Raw genomic sequence first — 20,195 nt, 5'->3', positions numbered from 1 at the left:
CTTGAAAATCTCCTTAAAGTCTTATTATGTGCAAAGTGATCTCTGTATTTTTGAAAGGATTGGGAATGTATGTGGTTGTCTTTATAAGACTAACATAGTGAATAATGCCCAATTATAAAGTTTTAGTTTCAGAACTTTGCAAAGAAGTGGAAGGGAAAATTGTGATTAGAGATGAAAGTCAATTTTAGGACAGAGTTGGGTGGAGGAAAAAAAAAAACAAGATGAAGTACAAAAGTTACATGTGGTCCATGTATTCACTATAAAATCTAGTCTAAATGAAGAAGTTTCCCATCCCTTGAACTCTGACTCTGGTCTCATTTAATTTTTTTTTTATCGTGATTTAGCAATTTTGGTTCTTACTCATACTTTTTTCTTTAAATTTTAACAACTTATAGTCAACTCTTTTCTGATCTTGTCTTTAAAAATGTCTGATTGCCTGGATTCTTCATGTATTTGCCAATGTATGTAAATATCCCAAGTCTCTATAAATTCCAGTGATGTATTCTCTAGACATCTAGCATCTACCATGTTCTAGATTCCTTGGTAGGAGCAAAAATAGAACCATGTCTCTGGCCTCAAAAAATGCACAGTCCACTTTGGGAGGAATTCTAGGCAATGACATGTTGTAGGATAAATGGAAAATACTGTGTTGAAGAATTCACAGCATGCAGTGGGAGTAAAAGACTGCACTTAGTGCTTAGGAAAGGTGGAAATTTATCTTCAAAGGATTCTCAGAGATGGAGATTTCCTTTACACAGAGAAAGGGTAAAAGAAGTTCAAGAGACTAGATGGAAAAGGTTAATTCCAATAAAATGAATGGTCTGCATAAGACCAGGAATATATAGCAAACACAGCGTTGTTTCCTAAATTATGTGGGTGATTAATGTATCTGAGATAATTTTAGGATCAAACATTAAATAATATTGAATATATTAGCATAAGTAACTCCCCCACTAATTCCTGCTCAATCCTCATTAATTTAGAAAATAAATCTTTCTGTGTTTTCCAAATATATTTTCCATCTACCTAATGACTTGCTGATCTTCTCTCTGTGTCAGAAAAACAGGCTTACCCTTTCGGGACTTCCACAGGAAACAGTGTGTGGTTAGAACTTAATAGCATCTTCTCATTTTTATTATATTTATTTTTTACAGTTTTGTTTTAATTATGGCAACTGATTGCAGTTTTCCATTCACAGCATTGATACAAAGTGTTATTTGAAATGACTTTATTTTAGTTAGAAATGCAATCAATTAAAAAACAATATGCAAAAATAATACAGGTGCTACATGACAATGATGATATTCTCATGGCTAGGGTTTGATAGCACTGGTTTGAAATAGTTGGGAAACATAAAATCATGAGATTGGAATGAATGATGAGGATGGGAGACGATATAGAGCTGCGTGGCAGAAGCCAGACTGTGAGGGACTCCTATGACTGACTCGGACTTAATCAACCTTAGGTACCATGGAAAGTTACAACTAGGAAACGGAATAATGAAGCTTGCCCATTAAAATCTTCTAGCAGGATGTGAATGTGAAGGGTGGCACACAGAAGCTGCTGAAGCAAATCCAATGGGCCCCATGAGAGATGATACGAGCATGAACAAATGTGGAAGCAGTGAGGCTACGGAAGAGGGAAGGATTTGTTTGTCACATCAGTGGTATAAACACCTCTGCCACCAATGAGATATGGAGGAAGAAATCTAGAATCTTGCTCAGGTCTGAGTTGGTCAATGGGTGGCAGGTAGCTCAACTAATCGGGGGAGGGGATGTATGCCCATAGTTGCTCCTTTGCTTGATAATTGACATGATTTTGACCCTGAGTAGAACTCTACATCTCATTCATAGTGTGTTAACACCTTAATAGAAAAACCCAAAGTCTCTCCTTCATATTCCTGGCTAGAAATCTAACTCCTCAGACAAAGAGACAAAACATCTAAAATGTAGGGTGGACCTAAGATCATTTTCATGTTGTGAAAGAGAAATTTTTGGTCAAGCAAATCATGGAAAAAAATGTGATGTTGTGTGATTCTGCCCTAAAACTTTCTCAAGGTTTTACAACTAAATAAATCAAGGGAAATCGTCAGAGATTAATAAAATTACGTTCCATCCTCTTTAAGCCCAATCATTTCTAACTAAAGTTTTGTTAAATATGGAATTGTATAGTTTATGACGTCAGATCTCTTTTAAAATTAACACAAAATATTTGTACATCTTGATGGGGTATACTTTGAAAATTCTGATCATGTATGCAAAGAGGAATGAGCTTCAGCGCAATTAGGATTTTGAAATCTTTGAAGGGAAGAACTGGCAGATAGAAGCTCTAAAGAATGGAGTGGGGTCTATGAGGGCAGAATCATCTATAATAGGAAGGATGTTCTTATAGGGAATTGGGGAACTACCTAATTTATCTACCACAAGTGGCTCTCATGTGTAGCATTCTCCCTCTTTCTTATTCTTCCTGATGGTGAGAGCCAAGGATACAAGTGGAAATGATTTTGGTACCTTATTAGCTGAAAAGTGTATACCAATGAGAAAGGGGTTTCTCTGATGAAGATAGGAAGTTCACTTTAGTTTTCATGATGCAGACCTGGAAAGATTCTCGATAACCTCCCTAGCCTGAAGTTCTCATACTATCCCCAAGAAGGGCTCAAGGTCAGACAATGAAGAGAGTCGCCTTGCGAGAGGGAAGAAAAGACAGGTGTTAACTCATGATGATAATTAGAAAGATACAAAGTTTACATCTAGAAGATTATTTCTGTAAAAAATAAGAAAACATTTTTGCATTATTTTCAGAGTAAACTAGAGTTGTTTTCAATAAAAAATACATTTTTTTATTTAAAGGAAAGATAGCAGATAGAAAATTATATTAGATTCTTTTGCTATTAACAGTGCCTATACTACAAACCTAAGGATTGCTATCACAAAACTAAATCATCCACCACTCTTGCTGCAGGATGAAGTTTTAAAGGAATGAATCCAGATAGCTTAAATCTATAAAGTATTGGTTGCATGATAATTGGGATATGAGAAAAGAATCTTGTTTTATGTATGGGTGAAGAATAAGGAGAACTTAAAGAATTATTCCAGAGATGACGAAAGTGGGTGACAAGAATCCCATAAGCTATGTATTTTCAAATACTTTGGTGTTAATCTGAGGCCTAACTCCCCTAATTTTGTCACTCCGATGACTTTTGCTAGGATTTTAGTTTTTAAGAAAATGAAATATGTCTGAACCTTGTGGGTGAAAACTAAGGCAAATGGGTATGTGCAGATTTACTATTGAGTTGGAAACAGTTTTTACTGCTTTAAGATACTTTCAATGAAGTTTGAAGGTAGTATTCTGAAAACCCTACAAACAGTCATGTTTTAGTAAACTTCTGCAATTATAATAAAACCTTAATGAAAGAAATAGCACAACGTGAAATGGTATGACTACATTCGATGCAAACTGTGCTTGTCATGCATTATCAAAAAAACCACAAAGAACTTATTTAAGCTACCACTTTAAATGCTATTTGGTGATTATGTTTCTCAACATACTGTTGTAATTAAGAGTGTTCTTTTACTGGCACTAGATTGGAGAGATGATATGTTTATTTGATCAGTTTGTCCAATGCAGTGCATTTCACTTGGAACTGAGAGGCTTAAATGACAAAGCTTAACGGTTTGAAGGAGAAGGAGTAAATGGAAGGCTGTTGAATATTTACTCTGTGTTAGACATTTTCTAGTTTCTTTACATGTTCTCACAGTTCATCCGCTGTGTACCACAGCCTTTTAGTCAGAGACCAGGAAATAAATTGAAGGAGAAAATTGCCCAAATTCACAAATTTGCTAAGGGGTAAGGACAGAAATCTGACCAGTAGGTCCCTTCTCTTTTCATTAGAGGATGCAAACTCCATATTGAAATTATGAACCTATCCTCATGGCTATACTTTATTTCCTTAGAAAACTGAGTTAAGGGGGGAGATTCATGAAGTCACTAAAATAAGCAAATTGGGTTCTAGAATATTTCTAAACCGAAGCTTGAAGGGCTAATGTTCTTCCCAAAAGAAACATAGTTTTAGATACAACTTATACTGTTTTTGAAAGAAAGCTGAAAAAGAAAGATCTGTTCATGCTTAGGATAGGGGAGGAGCTTAATAGAACCTTAAATTATTGTCCAAAAGTCTGACACAAAAACTATCTTTGTGATTCACTAGATATGTAGCTCCAAGAAAGATTTTTTAATCTCTCTGAGCTTAAATTTTCTTCATTTATTTTATCATGACATAGAGTAAAAAAGAAATGAAGAATGTTTTTAGCCTTAAAATATCATAAAAGATTATTTATATTTAATAGTTCATTTCTTGTATATGAACTAATCTAGCATAAGCCATTAAAAAGATGTTTAAATCTGTAGAGGTAATTCTTTAGTCTTTTTGGCATGTTGTGTAGTGGGAAGAGATGTCTTCTCCTCTATTAATAAGTCCATTTGAAAGACAAGTGCTAGAAAAAGATGCTAGGTAGAACTATTACTCATTCTCCATCTCCTCTTTAAGAATTACTGATCTCCTTCCCCTGCTCTGTTTAAAAAGGATAGGGAAGATCATGATGGATTACAAAATCCCTTTTCTATGGTGGATGATGTATTTAAACTTAATTAAAATTATTTCAAAACCAATATCTAACTGGTAAGGTCCAGCAATTGTGGTACCAGAATGTCAACAGGAGCCCTAATATATTCAGGGAGGATGTGACTACCCTATGCAACAACAACCTTAAAGATTGGAAATCTTGCAATTTCCTGTAATAGAAAGGTTTTATCTTTCATAAGCTGAAAGCATTTCTATTTCCTACATTAATCTGTTTTTATAAATATTTATTTTTTAGTTGTAGTTGGACACAATACCTTTATTTTATTTATTTATTTTTATGTGGTGCTGAGGATGGAACCCAGGGTCTCCTATGTGCTAGGCAAGCGTTCTACCTTTGAGTCACAATACCAGCCCCTAAATTAATCTTTTAACGTAATATGTTCCATAAATTTAGTTTATTACTTTGGTTTCAGAGTAGACAAGCCTGGAGATAGAGTGCAAAGTGATTCTAAATCATCAAAAATTTCCACTCTTTTCAGCATCTTAAGTCTCTGGAATTCAGACCTGATATACTTAACCCCAAATTCCTGACATCAAATCCTTTGGCCATTTATTATCAGGACAGAGACCAAAGAAATATAATGATTTGTTGGAAAGACAGATAACTTTTCAGTTTACAGAGATGGTCTGCATTTGACATTCAACAGTCAATTATGAGTGGACAATTGTAATAATTAACCAGTTATTTAATTTGACGAAGATGTGAATCTTCATTCTTTCCATACAACCCTCCTTCACACATACTTCTGCCTCAAATATCATGATAGCTTTGCTGAGCAATTTTAAAATAAATTGCTAACATAGCTGCTTGTAGTTTTTAATTTGGCGGGTTGGACAAAGCCTCAGAATTAACTGAGGAGAGTGTCGCAATTATTAATTTTTAAATATTCTGTGCATTATTTCATCTGTTGTATGGTTGATTGGCCAAATGACTGGTGGACAAGTGAATTAATTTGTGACTTCAGAACAGCATAGTTAAAGTCTACAATTTAAATCTCCTAAATATCCAGACTATTTGGAAATAATAACAATGGAGCTATTATTAGATAAGAGGAACTGTGTACATATATGGAGGCAGACATACATGGGAAGTTTCAGGTTATGTTCAACATCTAAAGGAGACCTTGAAATACCCCAGAGTATTGCTGACCTCTACTCTGTATCCTTCTAAAGCTCTCAAATCTGAGATAATGAGTAAAATTCTTGAAATATATAAAAAGTACCACATAAATATCTATTTGTTAAAATATGGCTTTTGTTTAGATTATTTCAATAAGAAAAGTAATGTATTCTTTTCAATGATGAGTCTTTTTAGAATAGGAGATATATTTCATGCATAGACCTCTCCCTGAGCAGTAAGATGAGCGTCAGTTGGACCTATTTCATTGGTAGAATGAGGGGCATAAACTCATTCCAGCCTTATCGCTTTTTAAAAACTGTGAATTGATCAATTTTGGACCTGATGGACAGTAAATTTACTAAAACTATAGTGAAGGTTAACTTAGCATGACTGTGTTTTAGTCCACTGCACTATTTGAATCATTAAATCAGGATAGCATCTTTTTTTTTTTTCATTTTATGATTGGATGGAATTGGCATGTTGTCATTTTCACATCAATCTGAAGAAGTTTCTGGCTGTCATGACAGAACATCTTAACAACTGAAATGCAGGCAGTCATGCCCTAAAATGTTTCTCTCTGATGTTATTGTATATGGTGGTGGTAGTGGGGTAGATGTGGGAAGAGAAAGAAATGTCATATTGCTCAGTTGTGTGGCCCCTTCAGCAAGGAAGAAAGTGGTAAACAAAGTCAGGAGGCAGATGATTCCAGGACAGGCAGTGCGGTAAAAGCAACACACAGACAAGATGGTCATGGGGTCTATGGAATACATTCATTCCTAAGTTAGTACAATTGTCGAAGTAAGACAAAAGGTGCTGGTCTAACAGACTGAAACATTAGTCTGCTGAGCAACACGCCCAAGTCTCCACAGAGTAGCATATTTTTATTGCAGTATGACTTTCTTGGGAAATGAACAAAACTTTAAATAAATCACAATTACTTATTGCTTAGTATTTTGGATAATAAATTCTTTAGTTTATCAGTACCTCACGGCCTTCAAATGTGCATTCTTCAAATATTTTCAATTACATATACATTCTTTCTCCTGAACAATAAATTATTCTTTTTTTTTAAAAAAAAGGAAAAAGTACATAATTTTAAAGCAAAGAAAAACAAAAAAAAACATATATATTGACATTTATCTTAAACTTATATGAAAACAATTCTCTATGTTAGATGCTTAAATATAAATAATAAAGGACATTATGTTATTTACAATGTTACACAGTAAGTTGAGAGAGTAAAAACTGACATTAACTCATAAAGACAATAAATGATTTAATAAAACATCCAAGTAATGTACATATGTATTTACAAGTGAACGTATAATAGAAATTGTGATATGTGACCATTTCCTTTTTGTCTGCAATTCTCTGCAATGTTTCATGGATCTTTGTGGATAGAAAACTCTGTGGCTTTTGGAATGCAGCCAGTACTAAAAGATAAGACCATGCCTTCCTAATTTTCACCAATGTGAGCCATATACCTTTCAACCTCAGACCAAAAAAAAAAAAAAAAAAAAAAGAAAGAAAGAAAGAAAAAGAAAAGAAAGAAAGAAATTGCTACTGAGCAAGTTACCCAGGATCAACTCCACCTCTATCAAAATAGTCACACTGAAAAAATAAAGAGATGGTATATTGCTGTTTGAGACACAGTCACCCACATAGAGTACCATTTTGTAGAAAGCAGAAGGCTGTCTACCAGGTATTCTTTGGGAGAAAAAAAGAAGGGGGGAGAGGTGGGGGAGAGGGAGAGGGAGGGGGAGTGAGAGAGGAAGAGGGGGAGGAAGGGAAGGGAAAGAAAAGAAGAGAAAACAGTACAGAAAATGAATCTTGAGTGAAAAAAAAAAAGGAGTTTTGTATATACTATATTCCACTGCATACCCCTCGGTGGGATATGATTCCAGACCCAGGAAAGAAAGTTAATGTCAAACTTCTGGGCCATTTCCACTACTTTAAACCCAAGACAGCTTTCCACATTCTGGGAATATAGGTTTCCACTCCTTTGGACTGCCACTGAACTGCCTGAATTTATAAATAGGGATGGTTGAGAGTGATGTGGCACTCAAGTATCAGAAATGTCCCTGTGAACATAAATTGGGTGGTTGTAGCAGGTAGCCCTGAGTGGTCAACTGGCCTTTCTTATTATGGAATACTCTTGTTCCCTGGAGCAAAGGTGGTCTCACCTCACATGAGCCATATCTCTGTGAGTAACAAAATCAGATTGGAAATGAAATTTCATGTACATTTACAGTTTCCAAATTTGTAGAAATTTTCAAACTGAAGAAATGTGTTATTCATTGTTCTCATCAGAAGATTCTATTTGTTCTTGAAATTTCTCACAATGGGACCTCTGAACTCCCTAGTGACCAAAAAATTGGAAACAGAATATGTAAGGTTTCTAAATAACAGTAGGAATTTCTTTATCGAAATGTTGAGGAGTGAGTCAAAGCCTTCAAAGGCAATGTTAAAAGAGTTTAGACAACCTCTTGAAACTGGGCTTTATCCCCATGCCACGATCTAACTCATTTTAGCAAACTGGGAGATGAGTATGACCTAACAAGGGCTCTCCCATGTAGGTTAAAAAGCAAATGGGCACAATGTTGAGCACAGAGAAAGTGGCATGTGAACAACGGCAGGAAAATTGGAATACCAAATACTAAGTCTAACTTCAAGGACCTGCAGACAAGCACCTCTGTGGATTGTAGAAACACATAGGAGTCTAACGACACTGACTCATGCCTAGCCTACATTTTTCTTCTAAGACCTACTTGCATGTCATTTCTTCCCTTTATTTGTAACATACATAAAGAAGAAGATTCAGTACATCTGCAAAGAAGAAGTTGAGTACTCTCATGGACTTTGTGAACCCCCTGTTAAAACTATTTCCCATTTTTTCCCATGACTCCTAGGAGGCCACTTGGAACCTAAGTAAAGCTCCAGCCCTGATTTGACAGATACCAGGCAGGGCATACAGTGGGTTCGGCATTTTAAAAAAATTTTTTTCCTTATTTCCTGAATTAACAGTTATTTCAAATGTTAATACCTATAGGCTTTCATTTACAATCACGAGAGAACACGCAAGGTTTAGAACAACCTTAGTCCTGCTTTTGTGACAGTAAAACAAAAATTAAGAGGGGGAAAGGGTGGCAGAGAATGTAAATAGAGAGGTCAGTACACAGTGGGGGATCACTTCTTCAAGTAAAGGTGCAATCTTTTCAACACTATTGACACTTCCTGATGAGTCAGCATTTGTGGAAGAGTCTTACTAATCACAAAACATGCACATTGGCCATTTCTGACAAAAAAATATGTTCATGCATAGTTATGATCTAATCAAGGCGGCCTTGAAAAACAAGAGAGACAGAATGGGAGAAAGAAGTGATCAATCAAATTTAAAATGTCAACCAAGTCACATGGCTGCTCCACCTGGGTCTTCTATACATTAATTCCTTGCAAACACTATGATGGAAACATTTTTTCCTATGATGACAAGCCTGCATTTTACAGAGGCACATTTCACTCTCGAAGCATGTCAGACACACTGCTGAGTATGCTGTTGGGGCTGGGCTTTTTGTACCATGACACAGCCATGCAGTAGCTCCCAAATCAGTGAAAAAATACAATTCAGAAATGATTGCACCTTTATTGGTTGTGGTTTGTTGCTCAAATAGATGAGCGCTGGAACATTCCCCCAGAGAGAAAGTAAAACAAAGTCCTCTTCTAAGGTGTTATATTTATCCTGATAGCAAGCCAGAACCCATTCTCTAAGCTATGCCTAAAACTCTTGCTTTTTGTCCAGAAAAATAAATTAAAATAAAGGAAATGGCAGCTCCTTTTAGCAAGAGCAAGCTGTCTTCTGAATAGTAATATAGTTTTTTTTAAATCACAGTATTACTTTCTTCCTAATATTTAACATTACTTAATGCAGTTTCCTGCTGTATTTAATAGTAGCATGCTGTTGGATCTACTATTATCTCAGAGCCCAATGAAGCAAACCTTTGGCTGACAGAGTAGAGGAACTCATTTCATATTCTGAAAGCAAAGAAAACTTCATACAAAAGAGAAGAATATTTGAATGGATGTGCCATTACAAGACATACTGATTGGGTGGTTACTACAAGCAAACAGAGGGACAGTTGCAAGTCTTGAAAATCATACATCCAGTCAACATCATAATGCAATGCACAAGAAGCCAGCAAAAACTGAATATGTGGAAGGGTTTTGCTGAAATACTGTGGAAAAGCAATCACTGTAACTGTACAAAACTTGCTCTCGACATAACATAACATAAAGGCACCATTGATATCTTTCTCATTTTGAAATACTGTAAAAAATTGCTACATATGGCACATAACACATTTTTACATACATATATTTAATTTATAAAAGTTTTTTTTCCTGTTTTCTATTTGCAGAACTGCTAAAATAAAATAAATTGTTTAATTTAAGGTGGAATACTTTATTATATAAAATAAAGTTTTACAGGTGAATCTATGTGTATATTTAGGTTTTATACAGCAATAGGGTCTTGGTTAGCAATTACACTAGACAGCCTGGCCTGTAATTCTTCCTGCGTCGAGAAGCGGCCTGCTGGGTTAGTCCTACTGTCAGCCAGGCGGAAGGCAGGTGCTGCCTCAAGACTGGCTGCCAGGGGGTTCTGTATGCCCAGGAAAGGTGTATCTTCACCTACTCTTTCATCTTCTGTTTCACTCTCTGAGTTACTGTTCTCAGAGCTTGTGTTGCTGTCCATTTCCAACCTGTTGGCAATGTGGCCATTGGGCTTGGTTCTTTTGGCCCGCCGGCTATTGGCGAGTTTCTTAACAGGCTCTTGAGCTGGCTCATACTCCTGGGTCGTTTCATACTCCTCGTCCTCCACTATCCTCAAGGGGCTTGGGGGGAGGCTGTTACTCTCATGCGCAGGGTTGTGATGAAAGGTGTTGAACTGCTGAGCGTGGTGTTCATACTTCTTCTCCCGCAGCCTGGGTGGAGTCACAAGAAGCAGAGGTCTCTCTTCTTCCACGAAGGGGCTGACTGCCATGGAGGGCATGGACACCGTCATGCTGGAGGCGGGTGGTGACATTTCCGAAGGGGGCGATTTGGGGGAGCTTGGCGTGTGGAAATCTACAGGTGACATACGAGCCGGGGTGGTCATGGCTGATACATACCTGTGTGAGCACAGAATACCCCACATCAGTGTGGTGGAATAAGAGGCACAGAGCAGGGAGGGCAAGGGGGCAGAGTTCACGATAGGATCTCATCAGAGAACAATATCATTGGCATACTTCTCAATTTTTAAACTAGGAAATTCAGCACCCTTGGAATAAAAAAAATTATGTAGCCAAGAGTTTCCTCACAGGAAGACATGCAAAGATCAGCTAAATTGTCTAGCTCATCAAAGCTTTGGGGATTTTCAGTCTCATCATGAGTTTAAACAAAAGCATGTGAAGCCAAGAAAAGAGAACACAAGGTCCTAGAAATTACTCAGTTTATAAGGACCCAGGCTCAGGGATTTGGAAGGGAAAGAAGTATTACTTAAATACTATACCTTCCTAAATGCCAAGGGGGTCTTAGAGAATGAAGCCCAAATGGGGAATGGAAGAAGATCTAAGATGAGTTGCTGATAGCTGGATCTGCATGCATTTGGATCTGTGTGCCTTGTTTCTCCTTAGCTCAGCTATAAGGTTATGTCTTATGAAAAAAAAAGAGCATAGTAACTTAGATTTATTCCTGACAACAGTGTCATACATTTGTGTGCTTTCAACTTTTTTTTTTCCATGAAATGCTATTAGTTAACATTCAGTTTGCAACTACCCATCCCAGGGTCCATGACATTCAAAGGTAAGCCTGAAAGAACCTTACATTGGTTTCACAGTTACCACAGTGGAGACTCTGTCTGGTCTCCAGACTACATCTCTTGCCAACCCTCCACTGCATCAGTCTTTGGCTTCCTAAGAGGAGGACATGAAAAGTTGCCTGGCCATCTTTTGTGACTGTTCAAGGGATGGCTGGACTATGTTACCTGTCATCACGCCACATCTGACAGCAGTGTATCTCAGTGCCAGGCCCCCGAGTGCACTGTTTTTACCATACCACACTTTCTTCCCCCAGAATAAGCAGACCTGATTTTCAGCACTGAGGGGGAATGAGTCACATTTCTCAGCTTTTGATAAAAATGTTACCAATGCATAGCACTATAAATGAATCTTTTCTTCACCTTGACAGTCACGGAGTCTAATTCATCATGACCTGTGATGACACAGGACACCACTTTCTGAACTCCAGCTAACAGGAACAGAAAACCTATTAACTTCCCTGCTTTTCCATGATTCATAGTGATATGGATGTGAGATCCAGCTGTGTCTAAAATGGGAAAGTGTCTTGGAGATTGAAATATTTGGGACTCAAGTCTTCAGACTTTATTCTGGGGGTACTGAAATTAAGCTCCTTGAGAAATGATAATCCAAATTCAACCAACATGTACAAGTAATTCATTTTTATCTCCCTGTGGTCTTTAAGTTCAGGGCTATTTTGCAGCCTTCGATGGTATCTGGGATATGCATGTCAGCCTTCAAAGATCAACATCACAGAAAGCACTCATCCCAACCTCCTTTTCATGTTCCAAAGGAGACTGAATTAAGATGGACAGATTTCCTTAACACATAGGTAGAATTACATGAATTTAAGACTAATGTTTTAAGCCAGTTTGGGACCCTGTTTTTTTTTTTTTTTTTTTTTTTTTTTTTTTTTTTTTTTTTTTTTTTTTTTTTTTTTTTACAAATGGTTTGCAAGGAGAATTTGAATTGGATAAATTCCATACAGTTCTGAAAGACATTTTTGAGGAAGGGTAGTAAAGAAGTCATCCGTTAGCTCTATATGAATTACAAGCTAAATAGGTCATCTTTATTGTACTTCCCAGTCCAGAATACAAATAATCTTTCAAAACCATCTCCACCCATGTAACGACCCAATAAATATGGATTTGGCAATATGTAAGATTTTTTTAAAAATAAATGGTCAGGGATTAGAATGAGATGACCATAATAGAAAATAAAACCCTGTGGATTGGAAAACACACAGGTAGCAGCTTATTTGTGGGCTAAAAACCAATTGGGAATTTCTCTCTTCCAGCTTGGGGGAAAATGAATAAAGTGTAGGTATGAATTCACTATTCCTATTGAACATCTCCTTCAGTTGACTTTCTTCCATTCTTTATTTTATTTTTGCTTTTACTCCCCCAGCCCTTCTCAATCTCCCCAGAACAAGGATCAAACATTCTGGAATAAAGGGCCATAAAGAAGGCAACAACATCTTCTTTGAAAACCACCCGTGAAGACCGCCAGACACAGCATAAAAGAGATTTACTTATTCATTCCTTCTTGGAACTTTATAAAAGGGATACTATTTAGTGGAACACAAGCAGCTGTTCCCCCATGACTGTCGGCAAAGACAAACTTAACTGAGGCTGGAAAGTAAGACAGAGTTAGCACATGAGAACATGAGACCAGCTGGACCACCAATTTAAGAGTTTGGGTAACTGGCAAATTGGAATTAAAGGGTCCTCATCAGACATTGATGCCATCTCTCTAATGTTATGGCTGAGGAACCTAGACCCAGAATGGGTCTGAGACTATGGCCAGTTCTGGGAACTCCAAGTCTGCTGCACCTTCCACATCAAATCACTCCAGCTCTTTAAGAGTCTGTGGCCTGCCAGGCACTGGGACGATCAGAGAAGCTCAGAAGAAATAAGTTCCATCAAAAAGATGACTTCAACTAGGTGCACTCCTAGAAATGGGAACCGCCGCCCTTATTCTGATAAGGCAGCTCTCCTTGGGTGAGACGCAGGTGCTCACGGGATTCTTTAACTGAGGTTCTCCTGGGCAGTAGCTTTGCCCCTCGCTTTTACCTTTCGCTATGAGGAGAGTCTCGGTAGGAGTCAGGGGTTTCTCTGGCATGCCTGAGGAAGCTGTTACACTCGCGAGGGCCTCCTATGCCATTAAGACGTCCTCTTGGGCCCCCAGTTGGGCTGCTGTGCCTACTGTTTTCTACTGATGACGTCATGATTACAGAATGGCTTTCCGACAGGATGCTTTCTGTGTGCCCGTTGCTCCAGCTAGAAGGGAAACGTGAGAGGAAGTGAGTTTTGTTTGGTTTTATGACATGCAGAAATGGAAATGAAAGGAAGTCATTCTGACAGATATTTCCAATGAATGATACCTGAGAAGCTCTCTACCGCAGTAATTGTGTAAGAAAAGAATTGATGCAAAGAAACTTGCTATAGAGAGAGATCTGTGAACCAGTTTATTAATTCGTTCACTCATTCAATCAATATTAATCAAATGCCACTATGTGTTAAATGTTCTTAGTCCTTGTGTTCTTGAATCCTTTAGGTCAGGGAAATGTCTGGTTGTACCAGTTCCATTTGGAAGTGCAGTGTTATTCTTGGTAGCCTGCAATCAGTTTGAGATCACCAGGGCATTTGAGAATTTAGGGTTCACCAATCTTCATGTACCTTTTCCAAGGCAATCCAAGTATTATATAAAATCCAGTTTCTAGGTATTATATAGAAACCTAGAATTTTCTCTGTGTAGCAATTCAGTGAGTAGCAGCACGTGAGAGATGACAATCTCTAGAATGGGGAAGAACAACCCTATAAAGTAGATGTTATTATCCACCACCATTTTTGTTGGTGGTGGTATCAGGGATTGAACTCAGAGGCACTCAACCACTGAGCTACCTCCCCAGCCATTTTCTGTATTTTATTGAGAGACAGAGTCTCACTGAGTTGCTTAGGGCCTCACTTAATTGCTGAGGTTGGCTTTGAATTTGTGATCCTCCTGCCTCAGCTTCTGGGGGCACTGGGATTACACGCGTGTGTCACCATGCCTGGCTACCATCATTTTTTTTTTTTTTTTGATAACGGAAAACCTGAGACTCAGATTTACACAGCTATTAAGAGTAGAGTCAACCAATGTCCAAAGTCTGTTTATGTCCAAGGTCTGTATATTGTACTGCCTCCCAAGTGTCTCCTTTCTTAATGCAATGATAGTAAAAGCTCACGTGCAAAGATTCATTCTTAGAGAACTACTGTGGAATTTTTACATTTTCATACCTGTGACTAGGAGTCTGGGTGACAGTTGTGGAGTGATGAGCCGTCGAGGTATAATGACTAGTGGAAAAAGACGTCTCAGCTTCTCTCTCAACAATATGCTCGCTAGATATGACGTTTTTAGATACGTATTGCTGGGTAGACACAGAGACACAACTTGAAGATGCATGTAAATCAAAATACTAAAATTGTTACACACACACATCTGTTTTTGTACACAAGCTTCATAATAACTTTCATTTCTCCAGTGCTGTATGGCAAATCCTCTCGGCTACTTTGGATTTTAGATTGGATGAAAAAATGGAATTAATTACTCTCTGGATGCACACACAATGTAGGTCCTAAAATCACGACTAACTTCATTTTCTCAGAAAAAGACCTTTCTTCTCTCTCAGTTCCAGTTAATTACATGACTAGAATTCAAAACAAATTCTGATACTCATTTTTGTCAGGATTGTTGCAAGTCAAAGAAGATTAGCAGATATTTTTGATTAAAAGAAAAGCATACCTTATCTTACTTCAAATTTCAAGTCATTTGAAAAAAAATTAATTTCAATATTAAAATTTTTAACTTGTCAATGGTAACATTAACAAGGGTATTACAAAATTTGAAGGGCTTACAATAGTTGTCAAGGTGACACATCTATGAATACCTAGTATACAGAGGGCCTTACATTTAGTGCAGCTACATTTTATTTCATTTTCATCAGCAAACCACAGTAGCTATTGCTGCCCTCTATCAGTGAGAAGATGTATTTTAAAAGTTGTTTTGAAGTTGTATTTTAAGTGCTATTAGTATTTCTAACAAATTGAATTAAATAACAGGAAAAGAAATGGAACGGACTATTTGTTGATAAACAGGGCACTTTATATTCTGATGAGCTATGAAGACTAAAGAACCTGATCTCTTTGTGATAGCCCAAAAATATACAACTTGGATTATGCAAGAAACTCCAGCTGGTTCTGTTCATGGAAAGACTATTCCATAGGGATCTTCCTGGGAATTATAGCTGGTTAGGTATATATAAGGAAAAGATACAGAGTGACTTATCTCTGGTCCATGCACATTCTGCTCTTGCTTCTTGAGGGGTGACATAAGCTTAATGAATCTAAGTGCCACTAGGCTATTTCATGTAAGTTATTTTATCTACTACTCACAAGAAGTCTTTGAAGCATTTATTATTTTTAGGCTTGTTTTCATAATAAATAAGATTGAGAAAAGGTTACAGTCTAAGGTCACACCATTTAGAGCCATAATAGAATCCAGGCACTCATAGCAATAAGACTCTGATATATTATAACATATATAATAACAGATCATAGTGATGTTGGTAGAGAATGCACTTATTAGCTCTGCAGAACACGTTGATGAACAAGAAAGGTTATTAACCTATCAGCACCTTGCCCCAATAATGTTTGTAGATCTCTGCTATAAGATGTGGGGTAATCTAGAAACCACTATCTCCAGACATGGGTCTATAACATTTCTGCTCTACTAAGTATACACCTTTTTTCCCAATAGGATAGAAAAATGATTACTATGATACAATCTTTGGGAATTGATCTACTAAAAGGCCATATAACAGAGGGAAATAAAAAAATGAAACAAGAAGTATTTTTCTGGAATATAAAGAGTAACACTTCAAAAGCCAGGAGATCTATTCTTGTCTATAAAAACAGAGAGGTTTGGAAGATGATGATATATAGGCTCCAGAATTGAAAATACTATCATCTAGTTGGATTTAAAGGCCAAGTTCTTGGTAAAGTATAAACAAAATATTTGAATGCTTAAGGAGGCATTTCATCTGGAGTGCTTGGTATCACATAGAACGCAGCCAGGGAGTAGCAAGCATTACATTCTCCCAATTTTTCTACTGCGAAGAAGCATGTTTGATAAGTCACTTGACCTTTCCATGCCCTGATTTCTTCTTTTGGAAATCAGAATCAGTAAATCATCCATTACTGTAAAGTGCCCCTACTAAATATCACTCCAAATCCTTGGCTCAGTTATCTGTACTAATCAGTTATAGACTAGAAGAGTCTTCATTTCCAAATTATTAAAAAAATACAAATTCCTTCTGATTCTGGTTTTATTAATTTTATTACATTGTTTTTGTTTTCTTCCTCCTGTTCCAGCCTCTCTGCAGAACAAACCCAACATTATGATTCCAACTCCTTAATGAACACTTTATAAGAGGAAATGTGCCGGTTTTACAGAAACCAAATCCACTTTAAAAAATGTTCCCATTATTTTCTCCTGGTGAAATCTTGGTTTCCTGGAAGCCATGGTGATTAATGGCAGTAGCTAAGAGCCTAAGAGCTTTAGAAAATAAACTTCAAGGTGCCAGTACAAAAGGGACATGCGTAGTTTGTCTCACTGGCCAGTCAACATACATTCACCAGCTGCACGTTCTCCGGGGGTGGATTAGGATGGTGAGGCCCATTGGCTATGTTCACCATGTTGTTCCTTTCAGAACGAAGACTCTGTCGAAGCCGGTCATGAAGCTTTTTCCGCTGTTTCCTAGATGTAAAAAAAGGAAGCATAATTTTTTTCCTATTATTTATATTTCTTAGTACAGCCAAATCTTTATTCTACCAACACCTAAGAATAATTCAAGGCAGTGGCTTGGTGGTGAGGAGGAGGACAGGACTATATGCCATTCCATCTCAGAATAAGTAGACTTATACATCCTCAGCAATTGGGCTTGAAAAGCTGTGTGGGATTCTTACAGAAACTTAACTGTTTCACTGAAGAAAAAGAAAGAAGGAGGAGAAAACAAAATAAAATCCCAACTTTCTTAATCAACCCATCTTCCCCTAAATCTTACAGATGGTCATTGGTCCTAGATAACAATTTGTGCTGTAGAAATGATGACTGATTCTATTTGTAGTTTTTTCCCCTGTGGATTCTTTCAGAAAACATACTTAGTTTTGAATCTGTACATTATACACAGTGTGTGTATGTGTGTGGGCCCATATAGTGAGATTGGACATATTTTTCCATTAGGTTTCGGCACAATTATAATGTGGTCTTACCCCTGTAATGCTTTTTGTGTAAAGGTAGTGAATATTAAGACTGAATCTAATAAGTCGTATGAGGTCAATTCCATGAAGGCTTCTCTCTCTCACCTACTCCATTCTGGCAGCATTCTAAATCATGGGGTATTAAGAAAATACAATCCATGCCCTTAATTTTGTGGTACAAAAGCATATTATTTTTTTCCTCAATGCAATATTCAGATCATGAAAATATCTCCATGACTAGTTTTGGCAAGAGTATATCATGTTATGAGGAAATGTTTTGTTTTTAATTCCTGTTAATTTAACATTATTTCAGACTTAAAGACAGAAAAATGAAGGGCAAACAATAAATACATTTGTCAAGATGGGCCAAGTTTTTAGGGTCAACCAGTGGCCACAAATCTATTTTAAAGCTTTCCCTGTAGTTCTTTCTAAAGAAACTTTGCTTATTTTACTCTCAGGAGATTCCTTTTGTATACCTCACTCATCCTTTGACAGCATTTACACTGGCAACCCAAGTAAGTAGAACTGAAACATTTTTCACTCTTTTAGAAAACTACATTTAAAATACCACTGAGTGTTTCTTTGATCTCCCAAGTTTGTATAAACTGGATTTGTCCTCAGCAACGATGTGCCAAGTGCATCTCTGGCACCTATATTTCCCTTTTAGTACATGATCCCTGTGTGCACATATTTGCATGCACAACTACATACATGCATTCTTATGCTTCTGTACAAGCTTGTCCTTCCAAATGTTCATCCATTCATATGGCCATGGTCACATGTTAGAAATTTCCTAAGCGCTTTCACAGAAAATGCAAAGCTTTCCAATGTGTGTGATTAGGAAAGGTCCTCAAAGTGCATTATTAAAGGGAAAAATAAGGGGGAAAGTGCTTCATCCCTCTTTCCCCCAGGATTAGGATGCAAAGCATGGTGTCTACAAAGCCCTGGCCACCTAAGCCATCTGTGCACTAAGGAGAGAGAAAGGTGTGGAGGATGAAGTTTACTTGGTTTTGCAGTAGGCCACCACACACATGATGCCGACCACCAGCAGGGCGATGCAGATGCCGCTTATGGTCAGCACTCTCTTCTGGTAGAGCTCCTCCGCTTCTGGAAAGGGGTGAGAGCAGATGTCATTAAGGTCACTTATAATTGCCAGGATTTACTACCACTGAACAGCTGGCATGCTGCATGACATTGTCCGTGTTCACAAGAAAATAAATACAATTCCTTGCATTACAGACATAATCTAAGAAACAACATGCTCTGTGCTACACTTTGAGCATCAATAACAAAGCCAGCTGAGTCCATTGACAATAAAATAATATACTCTAAAAATTATACCAATAACAAGCTATATATATACATATACATATATATACATATATCTTTATAATATAAAACTGGAAAATTATAAACGTTAATTATAACATAGCAATTTGGTTAAAACATGGTAGATATTTTAAAATCTTTTGCAAAAATTAAAAAAAAACTCTTGCAAAGACAACAGGAATAAACACCATTAAAAGGAGCTAAGATTGGCAGCTCTGATACTCTCCTTTTCACCTTCCTCCCTTCTCCACCCTCACCTCCAACCCAGCTATTTATGTCATCATTCATATCCAGTGGTCTTTACAAAGAGTCATTTCTAATTTAAAAAATTAAATTAAAAGACATTTGCAAACATGAACTTGGCTTGTAGTTAGCAAGTACATTAATGTAAGATTGCTTTGATTTAATAGTAAAATGTAAAAATATAGTTAGCATAATATGGAGTAGCACTGTATCCAAGTATTAGTCACTGTATCCAAGAAAATCTAATATGATGGGTAAGGTAGTCCTGGAGCAAAATTAAGCTTTGTTCTTTGGAGGACAATGCCTGTCACTTCATAAGTTGAAATTAGAGAACTGGTTTATTTGTCCAAAGAAACCAGTCACTAGCACAAATGATGTATCATTTGGAATAGAGTGTTTCTTCCTACATTGGCCAACTTGGCAAATTAGTTAATAGATATTCTACTAAGGAAGTCTGATGCTTAGAACTTTGAACTAACGGTACTACTTTACTCTATGTGCAATTATTCTCTAATTCATGGAAATTTTTCTATTTGCAAATTAGTTTCTTTGGGGGATAACTTGATTATACTAAGGTAGGTCAGGTTCTTAACAAGATTTGTTGACTTAATGGGGACCTTGGTCCCTTAGGAGCTGAGCTTTCAACAGTCTAATTACATTTATTGGAAGATCTTCACAAGTTCACTCAGAAAGAGAACTCAGCCAGTACATAGTAAGTAACTCTTTACTTG

General features: G+C 37.0%; 1 protein-coding gene across 8 annotated transcripts in view; it reads right to left on the bottom strand.

The window, feature by feature from the left end:
- Positions 1-10,272: 10,272 nt before the first annotated feature.
- Positions 10,273-20,195, bottom strand: part of Nrg1 (neuregulin 1) — a 987,318-nt gene continuing 977,395 nt past the window's right edge. For 5 of the 8 annotated variants that reach the window (XM_026409439.2, XM_026409434.2, XM_026409433.2 and 2 more), the window contains 5 exons: positions 18,897-18,999; positions 17,263-17,389; positions 14,872-15,002; positions 13,666-13,872; positions 10,273-10,927 (listed from right to left, as the gene is read on the bottom strand). In XM_026409439.2, the coding sequence (XP_026265224.2) occupies positions 10,273-10,927; positions 13,666-13,872; positions 14,872-15,002; positions 17,263-17,389; positions 18,897-18,999 (1,223 nt within the window). Of the gene's footprint in view, positions 10,928-11,329; positions 11,451-13,665; positions 13,873-14,871; positions 15,003-17,262; positions 17,390-18,896; positions 19,000-20,195 lie in introns of those variants that run through there. The other 3 variants (XM_026409441.2, XM_026409443.2, XM_026409447.2) reach the window with 1 other exon arrangement.

This window comes from Urocitellus parryii, chromosome 14, assembly GCF_045843805.1.
Source record: "Urocitellus parryii isolate mUroPar1 chromosome 14, mUroPar1.hap1, whole genome shotgun sequence".
NCBI lineage: Eukaryota > Metazoa > Chordata > Mammalia > Rodentia > Sciuridae > Urocitellus > Urocitellus parryii.
This window is presented reverse-complemented; position numbering and strand designations above follow the sequence as displayed.